General features: G+C 42.8%; 1 protein-coding gene across 2 annotated transcripts in view; it reads right to left on the bottom strand.

Moving 5' to 3' along the window:
- Positions 1–1,867: 1,867 nt before the first annotated feature.
- The window catches only part of BICC1 (BicC family RNA binding protein 1), a 128,057-nt gene continuing 114,649 nt past the window's right edge, over positions 1,868–15,275 (bottom strand). Inside the window, exons 18-22 of one of the 2 annotated variants that reach the window (XM_064145141.1) lie at positions 12,822–12,978; positions 9,562–9,722; positions 7,300–7,399; positions 4,630–4,762; positions 1,868–4,126 (exon numbers count right to left, since the gene is read on the bottom strand). In XM_064145141.1, coding sequence (XP_064001211.1) covers positions 4,632–4,762; positions 7,300–7,399; positions 9,562–9,722; positions 12,822–12,978 — 549 coding nt within the window. In that variant the 3' untranslated portion in view covers positions 1,868–4,126; positions 4,630–4,631. Of the gene's footprint in view, positions 4,763–7,299; positions 7,400–9,561; positions 9,723–12,821; positions 12,979–15,275 lie in introns of both variants that reach the window. The other variant, XM_064145140.1, reaches the window with a different exon arrangement.

Raw genomic sequence — 15,275 nt, 5'->3', positions numbered from 1 at the left:
GTAAGGGCAGATGCCTCACGGCTTGGAGAATCCATCTGTCTTCTCTCCTGTACTGACAACATTTCCTAGCAGGCCTCTTCCTCTTCAGACTGGAAATTGCCAGCTTTGCTTTTCTGACTGGTAGCAGAGAAAGTTGATGAGCTCCTGGATGGCGAAGCCTCTTTGTTCAGGGAGTAGTTCTGTTCATGCTGTGCCACATCAGCTGGGAACACTGCTTGCATTGCAGTAGAGCGGCCATCTAGCTCTGTGTCCTGGTAGGGCATAAATCCTGCTGGGCAGGTTTAACCCTGGCTCTCCTCCTCCTCTTGTGCTGGGGTCCGGGAGCAAGCAGATTCAACAAAGGGTAAGGGTTTACTCCCCAGCGAAGCCTTGAGGGCTAGAGGGCTCAGCACCTCCTGTCAGGTGTCTTGTGCTGCCCTCAATGTGCCTGCATGGTCAAAGGCAGGAAGCTTTGAATTCATGGGCCAGAGCAATGGTGCTAGTGCCTATTGGTCAGTTTGATTTCAAAATGGGGTATATAAAGGAGGATGATTTAGAAACTGGCCTTTCTACAGCAGCCTTTCTGCACAGAACATCTCCTCCTTTGTGGCTCGTTAACAGGCGGCCACGCGTTTGCAGCTCACACTAGTGGCTTAGCAGCATCTCTTTCCTCCTCTGCCTAAAATATTTGTATTTTTATCTCGGGATCAACTCGAGTTTGAAAGCATCTTTCATACAGGAGACTTATTCAGGGACCAACGGTGCTGTAAGTATATGCCAAGACTGCATAGGCATTAGTTAGAATTTCTCCTGTTCTAACATTATTGATTTCCAAGTTCTGATAGATTAAACTGTTTAACTCTATGCAATTGCTTCATGTCAACCAAAAATCTAAAGAACCTATGGGATTTCCCCCGATTTTTTAATAGTAATAATAATTAATATTCATGCAGAAAATATTCATAATTCATAAAACTGATTGTTAATTTCTGATACACTCCGATGCTCCTTCACTGTTCTGTTCCTCCTCTTTCCCACACCATCTTTACCATTCTGCTGAGTGAAGCCACATAAAAATGCACTGGAAGTAACATTCCCAGAGAAGTGGTCCACAAAGGAAACTATTTTGTTTCAGGCTTCTGTAGTTCACCACTGTTCAGGCATCAGAATCACTGTGAAATTTGCAAGTCCTTTTGCCCATGCAACTTCCATTTAGTTTACGGCCATGCCTTTGGAGTTGGTACTCAGCACCATAACCTTCAGTTGCCCTCAACAGAAGAATTTTGTTCATCTGTACCATTCCCAGGCTTCTTCCTACATCTGCAGATCTCATTAACTCCTCAGTAAAACAACAAACATCAGTGAGCCAGGAATATTGTAGTTTAAGTGGAGAGCACAGAAGAGCAAACAAAGAAAAGGCATCGGGCAGGAATACTGAAATGCTTGAATGCACTGAGCGAGGCAATACTGAACTTGTATCCCTACATGTCATGCAGGCAAACCAAACCATAAAAAGTCATTAAAATGGGAATACCACATAAAAAGTCATTAAAATGGGAATACCAAAGGAAAAAAAAAAGAATAAAAACACACATGCAAGCTAAACCATTAAAACCTGCTGAGAATTGAGCCTAAGATAGTTTAGCTGCTTTTGTATTGATCTTTAAGGAGGGGTATCTCAGAAAAGCACTCTCATTTAAAATCTAGACAAAAAATGCTCCATGTGGTATAAAAAGAATAGTAAAATACATGGAGCATTAGCATGTGAAAGAAACATGTTGCAGTTATGACAAATACTGCTGGTTTTATGTTTTATTAACAAGCAAGCATCCCTGGAACTGGATCTATATATATATATAAAAAACCCCACTTCATTAACCAATCAGAATACAAGAGAGTTATATAAATTTATTTTATGCAACACTGATTAGGTTTGAAAATTCCCATTTTTAAATGTTTTAATTTCATCTTTTTATTAAAAAAAAAAATCACTAAAAGGACACAACCCACAAAAATACAATCTGTATCTGCTCTGTATTTACAGATAACTGGTCACTATTAAGGCACAGATTTAAAACTAACATTTTTTTTATGTAGCAAGTCAAATACTTGTGCATAATACAACACTCAGGATACGGTACCAAGTACTGTCATATTCCCTTTGTGGAATCAAAATAAGTGAGAAAATTTTTTTGTTTTCTTCCAGTGTGTTCTTTTGTGTGTGTGAAACCCTATCAAAAAAAAAAAAAATAATGCATGTTGTTAATGGGAAATTCTTTACTTTGGTGTAGATGATATAAGCACTGCTCAGCAAGAGACCACATCAACTTAATACTGTAATAAAATCAGTTTCTGAGTATATAAGTACTGCCTAGATACATATGTACTTAGGAAAGACTAAAAAATATCTAGGAGTGTAAAGGTTGGTTGATGCTTTTAAGTTTAGGCAAAACAAGCAAGAAGGGGTTGCAGAATATTCTGTACAAAGTGTGGCTGAATATTGATTTCATACAATATTTTTAATGAAATAAACATGACTGACTACAATTTGATTTGCAAGCCCTGGTCTTGCAAGTGCAAACACTTCAATGACAGCTCATCTGTAAGCACGTAAGTAGTCCATGTGAATGGGACTGTCTGTGAGCTTAGAAGTAAGCACAAGTGTAAAGAATTGTAAAATCAGAAGTTGTGTCTTACAGGAGGGTTTCCATGAAGTTGCTCTTGCCCATGTAACGCAGACAAATGTCTCATCAATATGTGGACACTGGCTTCTGGCATTTCAGCACAGTGAATCTGATGTGAACAACTCCGTGCCTATCAGATGCAGTTTTATCCACTCAGATCTGTAGCAGAGGAAGCTAACTGCTGCTTGATCTATAGAGGGAGTCTCCCAGCTATACACCATTAAGTAGATATGGCTGAAATGAGTACTGAGCAGGTATTATTGCTAACCGCAACAAGGCTTCGTGTTATTTCTTGATCATCTATGCCCTCGAGTTTCTTTAACATCCCTTTGTTTGTGCAAATATCTCTATACATAATTTTGCATTCTCACCATTAAAGAAAGAATTATCCCTGGAAAGTGTCAAAACTATTTCTCACCCATTTTTGCATAAAAACCAACTACTGTAAATGTTATTCTAATGCCTTCTGGTAAGAGCACTTGACAGTGGTTTATGTCCATCTCAAAAGGCTTGTACCCTGAACATAAATAATACATTACAGTAGAGGTAATTCACAACATTTCTCATGGGAATGCTTTTCAACAAATTCATGCTTGGAAACATCATATTGCATTGCAGAAAGAGGCACTTTATGAATTCCTTCATTATATCAGAACCCTTCATAAACCCACAACACGACGTCTGTAAAGACAGAGGAATAACATTGCCAAATTATTTGGACTTTCACAGTATACGAATGCAATAGTTAGCTCTAGCCACTTACAACATGGACTCTTTCTGCTGAACTTAACTTGTTTCAGAAATAGTTCATCTCCAGAGTTTTAAACACTTCTGCAGCTGACAACTACAAATCTAGATTGAACAAAACAGATGCTATGACACCTATTTTATGTAGGTCGCTTAATTGCTGCATGCATAGTCATGTAAGTAATAAGTGTCATTTATTAAATGGCAACAGTGCTGTCTTGTCAAATTAATGAGTCATCTAGTTAATCAAACTGACAGCCCAGAGCTCCAGCTTGATGAATGCCTTTCATTCTCTACCATAAAGCTGTAGTAGATCAGTTTAATCTGCTATGTATTGTAGGTGTATAGAATCTAAAAATAGAAGTCTGATATAAATAAGTGTCCTTTAGTGGCAGGGTACTAAAAATAGCCCTTTGCTTTGAGACAACCATTAAAAACAGTTTTAGCATAACAGGCAGCAGTTAAATATGATGACTGCAAAGGGTTAATATTGCAAGGTCCATTTTGGTCTTCCGTTGCATCTGTTACAGTGAGTATTACTGAAAGCAGCATTAGACTGCCTCCTAAGAGCATAACTCGACTGGCCCACTACCAAGTGGCTTAATTTTGGAACAATCTCTTCAGATAATTACCAGGGAGACAGAGAAGGAAAAAATCTGCTTAAGAACCAGTTTCTAGTACCATTATAGTGAGATGTGACTTAAATGCAGGAACACCTGAAAAAAAATAATTTGATTAGTGCCAATATAAAAATTGAGATGGAAATGAAAGAGAGAAATTTCCACAGGACAAGAAATCAGAACATGTAAAGTGCAGAAAGACCTCAATAATTATTTTAAGCAGTACCAGAAAAATCCATCTTGATAAAACCAAAATCTATGCTCTCTGGCAGCCCAGCTCTTCATTCTTCCTTCATTCCAAGTAAAAATTCAGTGCATACATTATAGTTATAGGTAATAAAATACTAAACAAAGAACCCTATATTATTATTATTGCAAATTCTGTCCAACCTACACTAGTAAAATGTAACCCACATTTGGTGTTTTCAAAGACAGACAAAATGTGTTCTCTCTGGGGTTTTTTTTGGCACAACATTGTACAGACAAAAACTCTTTGGTCCTTGACACCCAAACTCCCAAAGTGCAGAGGGTGGTGTGCAGTGAAGGCTGTCCACAGGATTGCCATGTCCATCTTTACAGCTGACTGAGTCACAACTTACTGCTACCAGCGACCGCTGACACTAGCAATGTCCGAATGATACTGACGCGGCAGTCTTCCACTAGCTCCACCTTCCAGGAAGGAGGCACGTATGTTGGATGGGTCAAAAAGCTTCCTTGGGTTTTTATTCAGTTCTAGAAAGGTCACACAAAACATCTCTGATCAGAAAATTATGTTTTGATGTAAATAAAACCCAACAACTTCTATTTAAACTAAAAGAAAATGTCACAGAATGTTAGGGGTTGGAAGTGACCTTGAAAGATCATTCAGTCCAAATTCACTGCTAGAGCAAGACCTCCTAGAGGAGGTCACACAAGAACACATCTAGGATGGTTCTGATTGGAGAAGGAGACTCCACAACTCTCTGGGCAGCCTGCTCCAGGGATCTGCCAACACCACAGTGAAAAAGTTTGTCCTTATGTTCATATAGAACACATCTTTATAAACATGAATGAGTTTGCCTCTCAGAATCCTTTTCTCCAAGCTAAAGAGACCCAGCTTCCTCAGCCTTTCCTCATAAGGCAGATGTTTGACTCCCTTCTGCATCTTAGTGGATCTATGCTGGACTCTTTTAAACAGTTCCCCGAGGTCCTTATTGAGCTGAAGGGCGCTGAATTGGACCTAATATTCCACATGCAGCCTCACCAGGGCAGAGGGAGAAGGAAATCACAACAATGCATTCCTGGAAGCTCCAGGGATGCAAACATCTATTTGGTGCAGTTGCCATTTGGCACTGGTATGTTGTGGACCAGACAATATCTTGCAATATTGATTTAGATCAAATTGAGATAGCTGAAACACTTCAAAATGGTTCTGCTGCAACACTCAAAGGCTGCAATCTTCCTGACAGTACACAATGTATGGCTGCAGCAAACCCAGAGAATGTAAACTGAGATGACAGAAGAGCTTATAAGGATCTTGATCATTTCCTGATGCACAACTCTTTAAAGACAACACTGAAGCATATTTCAGCCAGAACTGTCAGAAAAATCCAGATGCTCACCCCCTACTCAAAGCTGCACCCTAAGCTTGTATTAACGATTGCTCATCCAAAACATTTTTCTGCTCTCAATTTTTCTATTCTCGTAGACAAACTCCATGGTAGCTACAAACCGCTGGAAGAGATTTCATGACTGTTGTTAAATCAAGAACACTGCATTTTTATCCTGTTTTTGCTGCAATTTTAAATTCCTAAAGCAATATTTACTAATGGTATCTGTAGAGGAGATGCAACTAGGGGAAAATAAGGCAACAGACTGAGTGCTAAAATGGAGCCGTGAAGAAAATTCTTCCTGTGGTGATACAGATTCACTTCCTAGACAGTGACAACAAAGCACTCCTACATAACCTGAAATCACTTGCTATTTTTTACAACTAGAAAGAAATTCTAAGTAGGCACTGTGTACTACAGCACCACGTAAGACACTTCATTTGGCTTTCAACTTTCTGCATGTAAGGTACAAAGAGGGCCCTTTAATTACAGCAGGTTGGGAGAATGTCAGGAGTCATGTTTCTTTTCAAATCTCTGTGTTTGTCAGAAACAACTGGCCTTGGGGAAAAAGAAATCCAAAAACTACCCTAAAGAAAAGCCAACCAAACCCAAAACCCTATCAAACCAGGCAGCTTTCTGCGGTAGGATGGGTGCTCTGCTGATCAATAAAGCAGGGGATGTGGAAGCAGAAGCTTGAAAGTGATATTTCTGACCAGTATCTAGTACTGTGCAGACTCTGCAGAGCTTGTAGCCCCAGAGCTTCTAGGGCCCATAGTTCAGGAACATAAAACAAAGTTCACAGTCTGCTGTGAAACAAATTTTCTATCAAGCTCGCACTTTCCAAAGGGACACAGAACTACGCAACTGAAAACTTATGGACAATACAAAAGCTCTCAAAAGTTGGGTTTTAAGTGCCTTCTGATGCAAAGAAAACCAGGATCACCTATGCAGACTAGGTTCTTTCTCAGCCTTCTATTCTCCGGGATGAACAACTCCAGTTCCCTCAGCCTGTTGTCACAGGAGGGATGTTCCAGGCCCCTGATAATTTCCATGATCCTTCTCTGGACCCGTGCTATCAGGTTCATGGCCCTCTTGTGTTAGGGGCCTCGTACCTGGACACAGTACCCCAGGTGAGGTCTCATCAAAGCAGAGGGGCAACGTCACCTCTCTCGACCTGCTGGCCATGCTTCTGATGCAGCCCAGGATGCCATTTGCCTTCTGACTGCAAGAGCATGATGTTGGCTCATGTCCAGCTTCTCATCCACCAGCACCCCCAAGTCCTTTTCTGCAAGGCTGTTCTCAATTTCATTATCTCCCAGCCTGAATTGATATCAAGGATTGCCCTGACCTAGGTGCAAGACCTTACAGTTGGCTTTATTGAACCTGATGAGATTCTCCTCAGCCCACCTCTCCCACCTGTCCAGGTCCCTCTGGATGGCACCCATCCCAATCTTCAGACTTAACCACACCATTCAGCTTGGCATCATCTGTAAACTTGCTGAGGGTGCCCTCATCTGTCTGTCAATATCACTGATGAAGATGTTGAACAGAAAACAGCAGTGGTTCCAATACAGACCCTTGAGGGATACCACTTGCCACCTTTGCCAACTATAACCCCACAACTGAAGCAAGGACACAAACAATACTTAAAACCACCAAGCGATAATCTGTGTTACTTACCTGAGATTGCAAGCAGCATTTTCCTCCTGGCACCAAAAGTGGTAATTCCTAACTCTTTCAGATCTTGATCAGTAAGAGTAAGGAATGTCTGCAGATCAATCTAGAGTAAAAAAGAATGAAGGAAATTATGCAAAACAGGTTTCTCTGCAAAAGTGTTAAGCTATAAAGTGGTTCAGAATAGCTTAATTCTTTTTTCCCCTACTGTGTTTTATAGTTACTCTGCCAAGCCACTCCTAATCTTACTTGTGACTTAAGATTGAGTATTTACCACAACTGCTACAATGTACTTGGAAACAGCTACCAGTTCTGTAGATATGATAGGTTCTTCAGACTGTAATAGGTTAGCAGAGGATGGTTGCTCAACGACTGGTGAGAGACTTCAGTGAAAGCAATGAGCACCATTCCCAAGTGTGTGCAGGTATGTAAGTTTTGGGGATTTTTTTTCTCCAAATACAATTCACAGGAATGCAATGGAAAACTGTTTAGTTTTTATGCTGTTCATCTGGCTTATCTCACACCTACTCAGCAGCTCTTGAAGGAAAAAAATCAAAATGAAAAAAAATCTATCAAACTCCATCTTTACTGTTAGAAAGCAGCACAAATCTCTCTCCTCTTTAGAAAAATAGCTAAGATCCTAGGCAAGGATTAATGTCTGGATAATATGGGTATTAGAGAATGTGCAGGAGAGTACAGAGGAGATAAACCTGAGGAACTGTGCACAGAATTATCTGAGGCACAGCTGGATTTATTTGGGCAGATTGAGGATTGACCTTGCCACTTTCAGACTGGTGGCACGCAATCCCATGCTGGTGTCTATCCCACATCTGTCAGTACAGTGCTTTGCAACCCAAAAAAGTTTAAGAGCTCAGGTAGAGCCAGCTCCTAAGCACTTTCGTGCAGTACTGCACAGAAATAAAATTCCCCCCCAGCACTTCTGCAGCATGATTAGAGATAAGAAATGCCAACATGAAATCAACGAGATCCAGCTGCCCCTGGGCTGAGACAGCTGCAGTACACTTCAGTGGGCCCAGGATGATTCTGTGAGGACAGACAGAAGTGACCTAGTGCACAGGAGAAGGTACACATTAGCCCCATGTCTATCCTTGCAGTAGCACACTTGAATGTGTCTCTAGTTGTGTGCAGTCTGTTTCTTGTAGGAGCAATTGTGAAGCTAAACATTTGCACACCGGAGCAACGCACGCAATGTGAATGGAGGGTCCTAATATTAGAGTTTGTTCTTCATGTTGTCAGTCTGGGCAAGAACCCACTTTGTGTGGTCGAGGAGAAGAACACGTGCAAGTGCATAATCAAGACCAGCAACTGATACAGACCTCACTGCTGATAAAGATGCAAAGCAGACATATGGGTCCATGACACAAGATGATGTCAAATCCAGCTGTGGTCCTTCCCCTGTATTATGTGAGATACTGACACAACCCCTACAGACATCTCTTTTGCTCACTAGTACACCCAGGTCCAGCAGCGTGACACAAACAGCTTCCCATAAAACAGCATCTGCAGGACGAGCTCTGGAGCTCTGCATCTAAACCTCTAAGTCTTGCAGCTGGGCTTATTCCACTTTTGTGATGTGGCTGAATCTGTCAGAGTAAACTACCTGCACACAACCAAGTTGACTCCACCTATTCTACAGATATGAAACACTAGCACCTGGAGGAAATCAGTTTGGAGGTGGAAAGCTCCTGCAAACGATTGGCCATGTCTCCCTCTTGAGAGCAGATCAAAGGAAAACAACTAATACACAGGTGGAGAGGAACACGTATGTGATCCCAGCACCAGCTGAAACAAGATGTTACTACTGAATGCAATATAGATTGCTAGAACCTACACAAGAAACCGACCAAAAGCCATTAAATTCTAGTTACCATCCTAGATCACTAGTAGGAGCCAAAGTTTAATCTGCAAATCAACCTGGACATGTTCCTATGTTACCTTTTTCAGGTGAACCTGTCTTGGCAGGGAGGTTGGACTCCATCTCCCAAAGTCTCTCTCAATCCCTACAATACAGTTTTACTCTGACAGTGATACTGTGAATTAAAATAACCCAACAACCCATAAACCTAGTTTAATTCTTACAGTATAAGAGCAGCAGAAGAAAGGAATACTCATGTCCAGGCTGGCTACCTGAAAATTGAGAGATGCATGATATGGCTTTGAAAGAACAGTTCCTGTCAGAGCAGCTTCGGTCAACTACTGCTAGAAAACATAATACAAACACAAAAATGTCTTTTAAGGAACACTAACCTCTTGCTGTTGGAACACATCTGTGTATTTGCCCAAACCAAGTTTGCTGAACAGCTCAGGCAGATCAGAGCCTTTAAACAAACTGTTCAGGTTACAGCCATTGCTTCCCATCAGCGAGGAAATGCAGTCCATGTAATTACTGCTACTGAGATAGTGTTCAGCTGAAAGGCAAGAAGCACACTTTTTAGTCCCACGATAGGAGTGCACGATTTTATGTCACATAAATGTTGTACTCACATGATTAACAAATTACTAAATCTTTAGTACTCAGAAAAACAAAGTGTCTCAGTGGTGTGAGAGAATGAAGAGCATTAAGTAAGCTCCTTGTTAGTTTTCTACTGAGAGCAAACACTGGAACTTGTTTGGGTAAGTCTTCCACACATTAAAAATCACATTGTATGAACTGTACTCTGCACTGGTCAGACCACACCTTGAGTACTGCGTTCAGTTCTGGGCCCCCCAGTTTAGGAAGGACACTGAGATGCTTGAGCGTGTCCAGAGAAGGGCGACGAGGCTGGTGAGAGGCCTTGAGCACAAGCCCTACGAGGAGAGGCTGAGGGAGCTGGGGTTGTTTAGCCTGGAGAAGAGGAGGCTCAGGGGTGACCTTATTGCTGTCTATAACTACCTGAGGGGTGGTTGTGGCCAGGGGGAGGTTGCTCTCTTCTCTCAGGTGGCCAGCACCAGAATGAGAGGACACAGCCTCAGGCTGCGCCAGGGGAAATTTCGGCTCGAGGTGAGGAGAAAGTTCTTCACTGAGAGAGTCATTGGACACTGGAATGGGCTGCCTGGGGAGGTGGTGGAGTCGTCGTCCCTGGGGCAGTTCAAGGCAAGGTTGGATGTGGCACTTGGTGCCATGATCTAGCCTTGGGCACTGTGGTAAAGGGTTGGACTTGATGATCTGTGAGGTCTCTTCCAACCTTGGTGATACTGTGATACTGTAACCCTCAAATAAGCACAAGTCAGGAACTCATACAGGGGAAAGGGCTGCAAGACCCCACTGCTTTTCCTCCTCTTAAGCTCTCTCTCATCTTTTCTCTAGCAAATATTTTATAAAACACTATTGCACATAGATGCAACCAACTGTGCCTTTTTTGGTCTTATGATGGGGGAAAGCCATGCTGGAGCAATTCCTGGCAAAAGAACTACACAGCAGCCACATGATTTTGCTGTCAGTATAGTATAATACAAACCAATCTCAAATGCAACATAAAAGACTAGAAATTGCTCCCTACACAACTTGAAATTACACTCAAGAAAAGCTACATATTTAAAAGAAGTTTCCAGGTGAAGTTCTTAAAACACCCATGAACACTGATTTTGCAGTGCAAATCCATCTCATAGCATGTAATTACAGAGCTCAGAGGTTTTTTCCTCATGCTGCCTAAGACCAGGATTTCTACAAACTGACCTGCAGCGAGTCCTCCCCTCCCTTATTGCAGACACAGGGAAGAGCAACAGTGAATGCATCAGAGGGTTGCAGAAGGTAAAGGATACTTTTCCAGGCAAGTAAAATTAAGATGGTTCCAAAGACTTCTGCTATGGCCTTCACTGTAGAATGCCAACAGAATGTGCAAATTACCATTTCCCACAACTGGCTATGCTACTTTACTTCTCTTCTGGGAACAAACTAGTTAGAAGCAGAGTTTACAACAGAGTTCGGAGAACTGCTACCAACTGCAGCTCCAGCTTGGAAATGAGAACAAATTGCTCAATGTTGAAAATGTTAACATTAACCTTGACAAACAAAGCAATCACTAAGTTGATTGTTCGAGACTTGAAAAGAGTGGTGCTCAATTTTTTCACTATTCAGTCTAGAATAAAAGCACATACAAATAGAAATTCAAGTATACCAACCATGGCTACTTTCCAATTGAAATTGTCCTTTCTTAGGATGTCCACTGCTACCTGTGTACTTAGACAATCTGGGATAAAGATTTTATTCACCTTTACAAGAAAAATACAACAAAAAGAAAAAAACTAACTGTACTATTGATTTCCCTGTAATTCAGTGAGTTGGGATGGACCAGTATTCTCTAACTTCAATTTGAACTCTTTTAAAACAACATATTAAATTAGTAAAAATATACTTCCAAACAGTTCAACTGAATTTTTAATTTCTAAGTTTTAAATGCTGTTTGAAAAGTGATTACAAAATACACAGCCTGAATCCATAAAAACCACTGTGTAAAATCATGTGCTAGGCTGTACCAAACACAGGCAGCCTTCTTCTGTCACCATAAAGAGTGTGAAACTTGAAAACTGAGCATCTGCACAGACTGACTTCTCCACAAGTGAGCGAATAGCCCAGTAACAACCTGGCTGCTGTTATTGCATTGATAAGAGATTGGAATGATGGTAATCTAGAAATAAGCTTTTATACAGGTCTGTTTTCAGTACAGCTCAAAAAAAGCCCTGCTAAGACAGTAAAGAGCTTTCATCAAGAATGTCTTGCTAAGACAGTAAGCTGAAGATGAGCCAGCAGTGTGCCCAGGTGGCCAAGAGAGCCAATGGCATCCTGGCCTGCATCAGGAACAGTGTGGCCAGTAGGACAAGGGAGGTTATTCTTCCCCTGTACTCAGCACTGGTCAGGCCACACCTTGAGTACTGTGTCCAGTTCTGGGCCCCTCAATTCAAGAAGGATGTTGAGATACTGGAACATGTCCAGAGAAGGGCAACAAAGCTGGTGAGGGGCCTGGAGCACAAATCCTATGAGGAGAGGTTGAGGGAGCTGGGCCTGTTTAGCCTGGAGAAGAGGAAGCTCAGGGGTGATCTTATTACTGTCTACAACTACCTGAAGGGACATTGTAGCCAGGTGGGGGGTGGCCTCTTCTCCCAGGCAACCAGCAACAGAACAAGGGGACACGGTCTCAAGTTGTGCCAGGGTAGGTCTAGGCTGGATGTTAGGAAGAAGTTCTTCACAGAGAGAGTGATTGGCATTGGAATGGGCTGCCCAGGGAGGTGGTGGAGGCACCGTCCCTGGGGGTGTTCAAGAAAAGACTGGATGAGGCACTTAGTGCTATGGTCTAGTTGAGTGGTTAGGGCTGGGTGCTAGGTTGGACTGGATGATCTTTGAGGTCTCTTCCAACCTGGTTGATTCTATGATTCTATGAAAAGTTTTCTTTTGGGATCATTATTTGTATGTAAAGTGCACAATCTCACACTGCTTTCACTTGATGCCAGGAAACATGTAGAGAAAAACAAATATTAATTGATCTCAATTGTTATTTATTTCCTAAACCAGATCTGAAGGAATTACCCACCTGATTTATTTTGTTTCCGTTTGGGGCTGCCAATCGAGGAGACAAATTCACTATGTGCTGTGGGCCCGAGCCCATTGCGGTCTCTCCAGTTATCAGATTCACTGCCACTGCCCAGGTGCTCCCGGCTGCTGGATCGGGAGAGAGACATTGATGAACCCTGCAAAATAGAAAATGGAAGTTTCACTGCCATGCAGGTATTTTCTTTGAAGAAGCTCAGTTAAAGAAACCTCAGCTTTTAATGCTTGCAAACAGTGTTTTAGCAGTTGATCAGTAGTCAAAGGAACATAATGGAACATCTACCTGAAGCTAAGTGTATCAAGTGCACAATAATCAACAATAGCAACTGTACTACACACAGCAGAACAACAACAGTTCTGCCACCCTTGAGGAGTTTGTGGATTTTTTTTTTCTTTACAGGAATACAAAAATCTGTTTTTTTGAAGTACTAATTATCAACTCTTATCACTGTGGGTCACAATGTTCAAAAGACAAGGCAACAGTATTCCCTGAATGCAGCTACTAACTATGGATTTGGCTGAGGGCACACCTATAAAAAAATAGGTACTACTACTGATACCACACACTTAGCTAAAAGTTGTGGAACCAAATGAACTATTTTATTATCACAGTATCACAGTATCACCAAGGTTGGAAGAGACCTCACAGATCATCAAGTCCAACCCTTTACCACAGTGCCCAAGGCTAGACCATGGCACCAAGTGCCACATCCAACCTTGCCTTGAACTGCCCCAGGGACGACGACTCCACCACCTCCCCAGGCAGCCCATTCCAGTGCCCAATGACTCTCTCAGTGAAGAACTTTCTCCTCACCTCGAGCCGAAATTTCCCCTGGCGCAGCCTGAGGCTGTGTCCTCTTGTTCTGGAGCTGGCCACCTGAGAGAAGAGAGCAACCTCCTCCTGGCCACAACCACCCTTCAGGTAGTTGTAGACAGCAATAAGGTCACCCCTGAGCCTCCTCTTCTCCAGGCTAAACAATCCCAGCTCCCTCAGCCTCTCCTCGTAGGGCTTGTGCTCAAGGCCTCTCACCAGCCTCGGCGCCCTTCTCTGGACACGCTCAAGCATCTCAATGTCCTTCCTAAACTGGGGGGCCCAGAACTGAACGCAGTACTCGAGGTGTGGTCTGACCAGTGCAGAGTACAGGGGCAGAATGACCTCCCTGCTCCTGCTGACCACACCACTCCTGATGCAGGCCAGGATGCCACTGGCTCTCTTGGCCACCTGGGCACACTGCTGGCTCATGTTCAGGCGGGTATCAATCAGTACCCCCAGATCCCTCTCTGTCTGGCTGCTCTCCAGCCACTCCGACCCCAGCCTGTATCTCTGCATGGGGTTGTTGTGGCCAAAGTGCAGCACCCTGCACTTTGAGCTATTGAACCCCATCCCATTGGCCTCTGCCCATCTGTACAGGCGGTCAAGGTATTCTATACATCTGCAACAAATTCCAATTGCAAAATAGAACTCAGGAGGCAGCAATCTTTCCTACACTTCAGGAAAACAGACCACTAAAGCCTGGAGAAGAGGAGGCTCAGGGGAGACCTTATTGCTGTCTACAACTACCTGAAGGGTGGTTGTGGCCAGGGGGAGGTTGCTCTCTTCTCTCAGGTGGCCAGCACCAGAATGAGAGGACACAGCCTCAAGCTGCGCCAGGGGAAATTTCGGCTCGAGGTGAGGAGAAAGTTCTTCACTGAGAGAGTCATTGGACACTGGAATGGGCTGCCCGGGGAGGTGGTGGAGTCACCGTCCCTGGAGCTGTTCAAGGCAAGGTTGGACATGGCACTTGGTGCCATGGTCTGGCCTTGAGCTCTGTGGTAAAGGGTTGGACTTGATGATCTGTGAGGTCTCTTGCAACCCTGATGATACTGTGAAAAAGAAGCGATGGTTCCTTGTCACTGGCAAAACTGAGTAGTTGCGAGCTATGGTTAGTATGACTTCACAAATGAAGAAAAGCAGTAATAGATTTCAGGTCTTGCAGAAGAGCAAAGAGTAACAGGGCAGATGATATCAAGCTGAGTGATGCAGTTGATAAGTATGAAGGATGTCATCCAGAGGGACCTAGACAGGCTGGAGAGATGGGCTGAGGAGAGTTTCATGAGGTTCCATAAGGCAAAGTACAAGGTGCTGCACCTAGGTCAGGGCATTCCTAGATAGCAGCTCCGGCTGGGAGATGATGAAATTGAGAGGCCTGAGGAAAGAACTTGGGGGTGCTAACAGAGAAGCAGCTGGACATGAGCCAACAGTGTGCACTTGCAGCTCAGAAGGCCAGTGGCATCCTGGGCTGCATCAAAAGAAGTTCAAGCAAATAGAAACTTCTAGAATGCTAGAGCAAAACTTCTAAAACAGACATTTTGGGAGTTAGGCTGAAAGCACTTAGGTATTTGTTAAGAGTGACACCAGTATCATTCATTGGAAATAACCTTTCATTACTATATACTT

This window comes from Pogoniulus pusillus, chromosome 6 (assembly GCF_015220805.1).
Source record: "Pogoniulus pusillus isolate bPogPus1 chromosome 6, bPogPus1.pri, whole genome shotgun sequence".
Taxonomy (NCBI): Eukaryota; Metazoa; Chordata; class Aves; order Piciformes; family Lybiidae; genus Pogoniulus; species Pogoniulus pusillus.
Note: the sequence above shows the minus strand (reverse complement) of the source record. Positions and strands in the feature narration are given on the sequence as shown.